At 51.9% G+C, this 11096-nt stretch overlaps 1 protein-coding gene across 1 annotated transcript; it reads right to left on the bottom strand.

The window, feature by feature from the left end:
• Window positions 1-450: 450 nt before the first annotated feature.
• LOC134015948 (histone deacetylase 4-like) lies at window positions 451-10399 on the bottom strand (the record flags this gene model as incomplete). Its single annotated transcript, XM_062455425.1, has 6 exons — window positions 451-569; window positions 2700-2820; window positions 4827-4977; window positions 6675-6937; window positions 9574-9705; window positions 10164-10399. Coding segments are annotated over 6 exons (1022 nt in total), but the record flags the coding sequence as incomplete, so codon positions are not given.
• Between the last annotated feature and the right edge of the window lie 697 nt (window positions 10400-11096).

The following is an 11096-nucleotide window of genomic DNA, read 5'->3' on the forward strand; positions in this document are numbered from 1 at the left end:
GAATAATCACAGGCCAGCCACACATCACCCAGGGAGAGAAGGAGTGCTGCACCGTGGTTACACAACAGACTTTATACCCACCACAGTTTGGGTTTGTGCAAGTCTCGCAAAAGGCCAGTACCTTCCGGTTAATCGTTTGACTGCACAGTTTAATGCAGTCAAACTTCAAAACATCCTCTGAGCAGAACTTTAGCCCTAAATGACTAAATGTGTAATATAATTGAACATGGACGTGAAATGGTGTTGATGTGTAATCTGGAACTGCAAAGAGGTGTCGTCCTTAATTCCCGGTATATTACTTTACCCACAATGGCATGATATAATGTGAGGGGGGTCTGTCATTCTCAGAAACTTCCACCACCAGTTGAGAGGACAGGGGTTCAGGGGTCAGGGGTTCAGGGGTCAGGGGTTCAGGGGTCAGTGGTTCAGGGGTCAGTGGCGGGGTCCTACCTGTCTTGCGGAGGGGGAAATCGTCTTTGGAGTCGTACATCCCCAGGAGAGGGTGGTTGTAAGTGGACATCCCTGTCTGAGGAGGGGAGCTCTGGTCCAGTGAGCTGTGCTGGGTCTTCCTGTGGAGACAGAGAGAAGAGGTCTGAGGAGGGGAGCTCTGGTCCAGTGAGCTGTGCTGGGTCTTCCTGTGGAGACAGAGAGAAGAGGTCTGAGGAGGGGAGCTCTGGTCCAGTGAGCTGTGCTGGGTCTTCCTGTGGAGACAGAGAGAAGAGGTCTGAGGCAGGAAACAGCCAGCTGGGATTTCCTGTCCAAGAGGAAGGAACATAATGCACACAGTCTTGATGACATCCTGTTTGACACAGGTCCCTGATGTGAGGAGGAGCGTGAACTGAGAACGTCGTCATCGGAAACCTCGCCGTCACGACCACAGAACACATGTTGGTACGCAGACATACCTGCTGATACACATGAGATACTGCAGTATCTCAGAACGACTTGATAGAATCAGCAGCGTCTCTGAGGGTGTGGTGATGTCTGTTGGTAAACAATCCAGCACTGCCAGGATCCTGCCTGGGCATTATCTGATCAACCTGACAGCACCATCATAAATACGCTATGTTGAGGCCCAGGCTGAATTTATCATCCTGTTAGTCTAATGTTTAAGTGTGTAGTGCTCGTGGGTGTGTGTAGTGTGTGTGTGTGTGTGTACACGTCTCATCTCACTTCCTGTAACCACCACCCCTGTTTCATTAAGAAGTCAGTAATGGTGAAACATGGACCTGATAACAGAGAAGAAAACGACTCCCCAGCTGTGGAGAAAACGGCCCTGCTGGGGGCCAGTGCTGGGGGCCAGTGCTGGGGGCCAGTGCTGGGGGCCAGTGCTGGGGGCCAGTGCTGGGGGCCAGTGCTGGGGGCCAGTGCTGGGGGCCAGTGCTGGGGGCCAGTGCTGGGGGCCAGTGCTGGGGGCCAGTGCTGGGGGCCAGTGCTGGGGGCCAGTGCTGGGGGCCAGTTCAGGGCACCTGGCAGCCACCCAACCCCAGTGAATGCCCTTCCCTCCATCTCCCATCTGCAGTCTTTTATTTATGACTGACATGTTTCTGGCTTGCCGAGAAAATATCAAAAGGAGAAAAGCCTCCTCCCCGCTGGCTGTGGGGATGTTTGTAATAAAACCAGCCGTGTTCGCCAACATCTTCACATTCCTGTTTCATGTCTCTGTAATCCACAACAAGCACTTTGTCAAACCGTCATTTAGAAGATGGCAAATAAACTTTTCTTCAATAAAAAAAAGCACTGTAGTAATTCCTGAAATGAAATAAATTGATGTCAAAAAATCCCTGCCACCAGTAGAGCGCGAGAAGGAGAAAGCTGGGAAGGCTGACTGCTGTCAGTGTTTTAATATTCCTCCTTTCATCCTCCCTTATCACAGACAGACAGCTGAGGGGCTGGAAATAGGCTAGGTGTCTGGCCGAGGAGAGCAGACCAGAGGGATGGAGAGATGGTAAGAGAGAGAGAGATGGAATTGGAGAGATTGGTAAAAAAAGGAAAGATTTCTGTGAGGAAGTTGAGTAAGGCATAAAAGAGAGACTTAAAAGAATGAAGGGGACGCAAGAGTTAAGAAAGAAATAGGAAAAGCGAAAGAGATAGGTGGGGTGAGGGAGGGGCAGGATGAGAAAGAAACAGAAAAAGGCAAACATGTCTTTTCTTGTCACCTCAGATTCATTCACTCTTTTCCCTGTCTGATCGCTCCCCTGCCTAGACCTCTTCAAATATTTAAGGAGCACAAAAGGTGGCATCCTTATCTTTCTTCCCTGGCTTCAAACTCGCTTGTGTCAAAGACAAGAAACTGCCAATCACTCTTCACAAAGAGGCCCGCTGCTTGGAGGAGAAACCTCATTCCTTCAAGCATATTATTCCATCTATTACCTTCCTATACTAACATGTGAGAGTCATGAGAACAGTTCCCTAGAGGAGAGAGAGGGTGAGGGTCTCTCTACAGGAGAGAGAGGAGAGGGTCTCTCTACAGGAGAGAGAGGAGAGGGTGAGGATCTCTCTACAGGAGAGAGGAGAGGGTTTCTCTACAGGAGAGAGAAGAGAGGGTGAGGGTCTCTCTACAGGAGAGAGAGGAGAGGATCTCTCTACAGGAGAGAGAGGAGAGGGTCTCTCTACAGGAGAGAGAGGAGAGGGTCTCTCTACAGAAGAGGATGTCCAGGGGCAAGAGCCTGGACAGGGAAGTCCGTTCAGCCACTCACCCGTACCAGTAGCGAGGGTCGCTGGGCATGCAATGGTTCATACTGCGCTGGGCCAGAGCTTTCTTCTTGTTCAGAACAAACTCCTGCAAACGCATCTTCACCTCCGTACTGGCAACCGCACCTAGGAGGGAGGGAGAGAAAGAGGGATAGAGAGGGAGGGAAGGAGGGGGGAGAGAGAGAGAAAGAGTGAGAGAGAACACCCTTAGTCAGAGACGCCAGAGGACACTGTCCTGTAGTTCCAAACCCAGCTGGACCTTGGAGGGAACACCATGGAGGCGGCCTGTTCATGTGGCCATGCTCTGTAGATACAGCAGGCCTGTTCATGTGGCCATGTTCTGTAGATACAGCAGGCCTGTTCATGTGGCCATGCTCTGAAGATACAGCAGGCCTGTTCATGTGGCCATGCTCTGAAGATACAGCAGGCCTGTTCATGTGGCCATGCTCTGTAGATACAGCAGGCCTGTTCATGTGGCCATGCTCTGAAGATACAGCAGGCCTGTTCATGTGGCCATGCTCTGAAGATACAGCAGGCCTGTTCATGTGGCCATGCTCTATAGATACAGCAGGCCTGTTCATGTGGCCATGCTCTGAAGATACAGCATGGTACTCAGACACCAAAAACCAGCCAAGGGCTCACTCGCTGACCAGAGGGCAACAGACTGAAAACTACAAATCCCAGTGGCTTGTGGAATACAACATAGACCTTCATGGTAAATAAAGATGTCAGGGTGGAGAGTGTGGTAATGAGGGTTGATGTGGGTCTTTCCTGCTGACTAAGCCAGCGATGATGACGTGGTCCTGGTTGATGTGAACAGCCTGACAGGACGAAGCTGAAGGGAACTCCACAGAGACTAACAGTTAGATGTTCTCTTCAGGTGATGTCAGCCACACATCTGTGGGTGTTTTTCTTCCTCATAGATCTCTCAGTTACCACAATCCCTTCCCAGGCTCCATCGCCCCAAGGAGGAGGAGAAGAGCAGGGTACAAGGTGTGTGTGTCTGTGTCTGTGTCTATACAAAGAAAACCCCAAAGCTAAGTTGTGTGTGTGTGTGTGTCCAAGACACAGAGAAAACTGTCAGCTGACAATAGGTGGCTGACACATTCAGAGTGAGCAGGGTGACAAATACAATAATGTGTTGATTATGGCAAATACAGAGGCTTTTTAAATCACAGTACATGTGTAATAGCTGACATCTTCATTTGTTCTCTTTGCCACTGAGGCAAATTGTCTTTTATGGGGGCTGCCTTCCAGGCAATTTACTGCGGTACTTAGCAGAACTCCCACTGTTTACCCTCCAGAGCGGTCTAAACGCTAGTTTAGCTGGGCCACCATTTGAGGAAACGGTAAATGTCAGACTTGTTGCCTAGCGTAGCCTAGTGTTGCCTAGTGTTGCCTAGCGTAGCCTAGTGTTGCCTAGCGTAGCCTAGTGTTGCCTAGCGTAGCCTAGTGTTGCCTAGCATAGCCTAGTGTTGCCTAGCGTAGCCTAGTGTTGCCTAGCGTAGCCTAGTGTTGCCTAGCGTAGCCTAGTGTTGCCTAGCGTAGCCTAGTGTTGCCTAGCATAGCCTAGCGCTGTTCCAGCCAGCGGTAATGTTCGGGTCAGGCTGCCCAGGCTAGGCCACTCGAGCGCTGGAAGGGCTGTTATGACATTGTGTCTGATATGAGCGTTAGCCCCCCGGCTGTGTGAGAGAGAGACCCACGCTCCTGTCCCCTGTGTCCCCCCGGCTGTGAGAGAGAGACCCACTCTCCTTTCCCCTGTCCCCCAGGCTGTGAGAGAGAGAGACCCACTCTCCTGTCCCCTGTCCCCCAGGCTGTGAGAGAGAGACCCACTCTCCTGTCCCCTGTCCCCCTGGCTGTGAGAGAGAGACCCACTCTCCTGTCCCCCAGGCTGTGAGAGAGAGAGACCCACTCTCCTGTCCCCTGTGTCCCCCAGGCTGTGAGAGAGAGAGAGACCCACTCTCCTGTCCCCTGTCCCCCAGGCTGTGAAAGAGAGACCCACTCTCCTGTCCCCTGTGTCCCCCAGGCTGTGAGAGAGAGACCCACTCTCCTGCCCCCTGTCCCCCAGGCTGTGAGAGAGAGACCCACTCTCCTGTCCCCTGTCCCCCAGGCTGTGAGAGAGAGAGACTCACTCTCCTGTCCTCGGTCTTTGTTCTTGAGCAGCAGCAGTTTCTGCTCTCTCTGCTGTCTCTCCAGCTCCTGCTCTAGACGGTGTCTCTCCATCTTCCTCTGGTGCTCCTGCAGCTCCTGCTGGTGCTTCAGGGCCAGCAGCTCCTGCTGGTGCTGCAGAGGAGAGGGGAGGAGGAGGAGAGGGGAGGAGGAGAGGGAGGAGCAGGGGAGGGGAGGAGGAGAGGGGATGAGGGATGGGGAGGAGGAGGGATGGAGTTCTTACAACTTTTACTGTGATACAATTATACTAAAAGAGTTAACAATTACATCCTCTGTGCTTAAAGCTACAGATTATGAAGCTTGAATTCCACTGAACATGCAGAGCAGAGAGAGACTTGACCATGTCCAGGCCGTGACATGGCTAGATGTCAAGGCCGTGACATAGTGACATGGCTAGATGTCCAGGCCGTGACATAGTGACATGGCTAGATGTCAAGGCCGTGACATAGTGACATGGCTAGATGTCAGGGCCGTGACATAGTGACATGGCTAGATGTCCAGGCCGTGACATGGCTAGATGTCCAGGCCGTGACATAGTGACATGGCTAGATGTCAAGGCCGTGACATAGTGACATGGCTAGATGTCAAGGCCGTGACATGGCTAGATGTCAAGGCCGTGACATAGTGACATGGCTAGATGTCAAGGCCGTGACATAGTGACATGGCTAGATGTCAGGGCCGTGACATAGTGACATGGCTAGATGTCCAGGCCGTGGCATAGTGACATGGCTAGATGTCAAGGCTGTGACATAGTGACATGGCTAGATGTCCAGGCCGTGACATGGCTAGATGTCAAGGCCGTGACATAGTGACATGGCTAGATGTCAAGGCCGTGACATAGTGACATGGCTAGATGTCAGGGCCGTGACATAGTGACATGGCTAGATGTCCAGGCCGTGGCATAGTGACATGGCTAGATGTCAAGGCTGTGACATAGTGACATGGCTAGATGTCAAGGCCGTGACATAGTGACATGGCTAGATGTCAGGGCCGTGACATAGTGACATGGCTAGATGTCCAGGCCGTGGCATAGTGACATGGCTAGATGTCAAGGCTGTGACATAGTGACATGGCTAGATGTCAAGGCTGTGACATAGTGACATGGCTAGATGTCCAGGCCGTGACATGGCTAGATGTCAAGGCCGTGACATGGCTAGATGTCAAGGCCGTGACATAGTGACATGGCTAGATGTCCAGGCCGTGACATGGCTAGATGTCAAGGCCGTGACATAGTGACATGGCTAGATGTCAAGGCCGTGACATAGTGACATGGCTAGATGTCAGGGCCGTGACATAGTGACATGGCTAGATGTCCAGGCCGTGGCATAGTGACATGGCTAGATGTCAAGGCTGTGACATAGTGACATGGCTAGATGTCAAGGCCGTGACATAGTGACATGGCTAGATGTCAAGGCTGTGACATAGTGACATGGCTAGATGTCCAGGCCGTGACATGGCTAGATGTCAAGGCCGTGACATGGCTAGATGTCACGCTACAGCAGAATTGCTTCAATAGGAGCATTTAGACAGGGCTATTTTTAGGCCGGGCTGCCTCTTTCTCATTGGCCGGCTCTGTGACCGTGGCAACGCAGGGACGCCTGTTTGCATAGTGAGTCATCTCCCTCCCATGCACAAGCACAAACACTAGGTTCCCATGGAGATAGCAGAGTAAAGCAAAGCTCTGTCTGCTGATTAGACGGGCATAGAACACCCCACACTCACACACTTACTCACACACACACACACACACACACACAATTACTCACACACTCAAACTCCATCACACACACACACACTCCTCCCCCCCACACCTGGACGTGTTCCTGCAGCTGGGCCTCGTGCTGCCTGGACAGCTGCTCATGCTGCCTCTGGAACTCAGCGATGAGGATCTGCCTCTGGAGCTGCTGTTTCTGCTTCAGGTGGAGCAGCTCCAGCTGAAGCTGCCTCTCCCTCTGCCCCGGGGGCCCCTCTCCGGGGGGCTGGGGGGCCAGGCCGAAGGGCTGCTGGTCTACGCGCAGGTCCATGGGGATGGCAGTGGGGGGAACCTGCATGGGCAGAGCAGCGCTCACGTCCACTGTGGAGGGAGGGGAGGAGAGAAGGAGGGGAGGGGAGAAGGAGGAAGGTTAGTCCACCTTTTTTTCATGTTTTCATTCAGCCATGTATCCAAAGCGGCATGCAGCATTACAAAGCAAGACTGTTGAATGTGGATGTTGAACATGTCTCATGTGTTAATGAGAGCAGCGCACACAGGAACAGGCTAGTCACACAACGCCTCACTGTGTCACACAACGCCTCACTATGTCACATAGCGCCTCACTTTGTCACACAGCTGACACACTCGGTCATTTGAAGCCAACTTACAAAGTACCCTCCATGGTGTGTGTGTGGGGGGGGGGGGTGGTTGAGAGCAACAATAGACACCCCAATAGCGTCAAGAGGGGTCATACAGAGGTCACAGAAGGTCAGTGAAGGCCCCTTCATCCTTGTACACAAGGCACCTTTGTGAGAAGTGTGTGTTTGAGGAGAGCTGACATGGTTACGGGTGACAATATAGGACAATGCCAGTGTTTGATTGGCGAGCGCGCACACACACACACACAGCCTCGCCCAACAGGAAGTTGTCCCAAAGCAAACTACTTCCTGCTCAGAGGAATCTATTGACTTGGAGAGAGATTAGACTGATGGTGAGACAGTTACTCCTGCTGAGAACAGGAAGTGGAACAGGAAGAGGAACAGGAAGAGGAACAGGAGAAACACTCAATGCTAGATCAACACGGCTTGAGTACTACATACAAACATGCAGACTGTAAATTTACATGTAGAGAGTTTACATACAAATAATAAAACAGATTTTAATTACGTCATTAAATAATTTATTAATTTAGCACACGCTTTGATCCAAAAAGACCTGGGCAGATTTCAACCTGCGACCTCCCGATCTTCAGTCAAATGCTCTAACCACTGATCTGTAGCCTCTCTGCCCTTAAGTAAAAACAGTGAAGGAATGTCAGAAAACAGGTTTGGACCAGACCCAGCTGACTGTGGCAAAACCCCAGCTAGGATCCAGAGGAGAGAGGCTCCAGGTTAAACACCACAACCAGCCTGCCTGGCCAGCCTGCCCTCAGAGGAGCAGACTGGAGAGCACCTCTCTCTCTCTCGCACGCACACACAGCCAGGATGTCCGGGGCCCTGTGAGTCCTAGTTTGGATACACAGGAGAGAGAGAGAGAGAGAGAGAGAGAGAGAGAGAGAGAGAGAGAGAGAGAGAGAGAGAGAGAGAGAGAGAGAGAGAGAGAGAGAGAGAGAGAGAGAGAGAGAGAGAGAGAGAGAGAGAGAGAGAGAGAGAGAGAGAGAGAGAGAGAGAGAGAGAGAGAGACATAGTGTGTGTGTGACTGCTTGTCGCATTAATCAGTACAGTTTGTGTGTGTGTGTGTCCAGGTGTAACACTGGACCAGAAGGAACCATTCTAGAGTAGCTGATGGAGATTTATTCGCAGGACAGGGGACACTAAAGCCACAACTGGCCGATCCATCACACCCTTCACCCACAACACCCAGCCTGACCAAGCACTGTGCAGGACCACAACTAAGGATCTGAAACTGGGAACAAACAGAGCAGTCCACGACGGCACATGTAGACGATCTGCAGATTCATGTTGTGTCTTGAGTGTGATTAGAGAAGCTGGCAGACACTCGGCCAAACGTCTTGTCTGATGGACAGACTGAGAGTGTTCCAGATTACAGCTTCCCCAACGCCTATATTTAGAACTGAAAGAGGGTCTGTAAATTGAGTAATACATGTCTGATCTTAAAAGCTATGTTTTTGACAAATGCAGGCATTAACAACAGTCCTCCCCATTAGAGAGGTGGTCCGCCTCAACCCAAGACAGTTTGACAGCATTCTTATCGGTTATTCCTCCACTACGCAACATGGGATATTGTCCACTACACAGACAACATGATCATCACAATGCTATCGCTTACGGGTCAGAAAGACAAAATACAATAAATAAATCACTTTGTCACTAGGAAAACATTTGGGATGATTTGGAGGCTTTCTGCCTCAAACACGGTGGAGACAGAGTGCACAATACTGCCGGATCGAATATCCAGCTTCTCTCTCATCGATTTTTCCGCCGGGGAGAGCCGCGAGGCAGGGTGCCAGGGCAGATGCCAGTCATCAATACAAGAGCAGCACACCAGCAGCCAATCAGAGAGGGCCTGGCCTCCCACCTGATCTGCTGGAGGGGGCTGGCTGTTGTGGTCTGATGGGGAGGCCAGTGGTCTACTTGGCACTGGGCAGGACTCTGCCTGCAACCCTACTCCTCCCCCTGGACCTGCAGGAGCAGGGTGTGGCTGAGACAGGCAGACTGGAGCTGAGGGGGGAGGGGGGTGAGGGTGTGAGAGAGAGAGAGAGAGAGACTACGTGTGTGAGGGTGTGAGAGAGAGAGAGACTACGTGTGTGTGTGTGAGGGTGTGAGAGAGACTACGTGTGTGTGTGTGAGGGTGTGAGAGAGAGAGACTACGTGTGTGTGTGTGAGGGTGTGTGAGGAGAGAGAGACTACGTGTGTGTTTGTGAGGGTGTGAGAGAGAGAGAGAGAGACTACGTGTGTGTGAGTGAGGGTGTGTGTATATGTGTGTGTGTGTGTGTGTTTTGTTGTTTTAGATTTTGTTTTCTGATGGAAATTGTTCTGATTGGTTCACATCAGCACTGATGGGACAGTATCCTGGGACAGTCTCCTGGGACAGTCTCCTGGGACAGTCTCCTGGGACAGTCTCCTGGGACAGTCTCTTGGGACAGTATCCATAGACGTCGACTGGATCAGGAGGACGAGGCTGGTTGGCTGTCGAAGACAATTTTTCACATTTCCATGGTCACTGAACACATACATCACAACTTTTCAAGCGGATCAACAAAGTGATTCTGTTCCGCAAACACACACGCTTCCACACACAAATAAACACAAAACACTGGGTCAAACAAACACCGTCTCTGTTCTGGAGCGAACCCATTCAAACGCCGTCTCATGGCAAAACCCTGGTCCCTCCCAACACAGAGAGCTCATCCAGGCCGGGCGCTCCGTCCCCAGCAGCCCCCGTCCACAAACACGGACCAGCCCTCCAATCACAGCCTCTGTGTTCCCAGCCCTCCAATCACAACCTTTATGTGTTCCCAGCCCTCCAATCACAGCCTCTATGTGTTCCCAGCCCTCCAATCACAGCCTTTATGTGTTTCTAGTCCTCCAATCACAGCCTCTATGTGTTCCCAGCCTCCGCTTCCACGAAGAGTTCTAGAATAGACTGGACGGGTCGTCGGCCGTGAGAGGGGTATTGTGTTTGATGAAATGACCCCCGCCCCCCATCTGGCCAGACCCAGCCCCCCGGTGACCCCGGGCTGCTGGTGAGCGGGGGTGCTGCGTGGGGCTGACGTCCGAGCCAGGCTCCGCCCTCGCCACAGAGAGACGCTTGTTACCGGGGTGACGGACAGAAGGGGTTCCCGCGGTAACCCTGCCACGCTGCAGACGACCCCAGGCCAGGCTGGAGGGGGGAGGAGAGGGGGTGATTTCTCTGAATATGCCCACGGTTCCATCCTACAGATGAGCTGTATTTGGAGAGGTGGTGGGGGGGGTGATGATTAGGATGGTTTGTGAGGTAGTGTTGTCCTGTTTTTCATTTCTAGAAGTCAGAACATCTCCATAGCTCTCCTCAGACAAAAGCAGAAAAACACAAGTAGAGTGCAGTAAAACATATAGTATTGATCACTCAATTATCACAGTCAACTGACCTGCTGTACTGCTTTCTAAACCCTCTTTAAAACACATCTCATACACAATGTACTGCTTTGTAAAGGACTTCCATGTTACAAGAGCTCTGTGCGTGTGTGTGTGAGAGAGACCACCTGTATGTGTCCGTATATGAGTGTGTGTGTGACAGATAATGTATGTGTGTGTGTGTGTGCATGTGTGTGCGTGTATGTCCGCGTCCGAGTGTCTGTGTGCCATCCCAACTCATCCCATTAACACGAGAGAGCAGTCAGGAGGAGCAGCGATCAATGGCTGGCTGGCCACCCTAGCAGGGCTGAGAAAAATGAATCCCCAATTACAGGCACTCACCCTGCAGAGAGACCAGGAGGAAAGGGGAAGAGAGGGGAGGCTGTGTAATCACTGCTAAACAAGCCCTGGACACTCAGGGGCTAACCACGCTACCACATTAGCATACCAGAGAGAGTGCTGTG

This window comes from Osmerus eperlanus, unplaced genomic scaffold (genome assembly GCF_963692335.1).
Source record: "Osmerus eperlanus unplaced genomic scaffold, fOsmEpe2.1 SCAFFOLD_753, whole genome shotgun sequence".
NCBI classification, from domain to species: Eukaryota; Metazoa; Chordata; class Actinopteri; order Osmeriformes; family Osmeridae; genus Osmerus; species Osmerus eperlanus.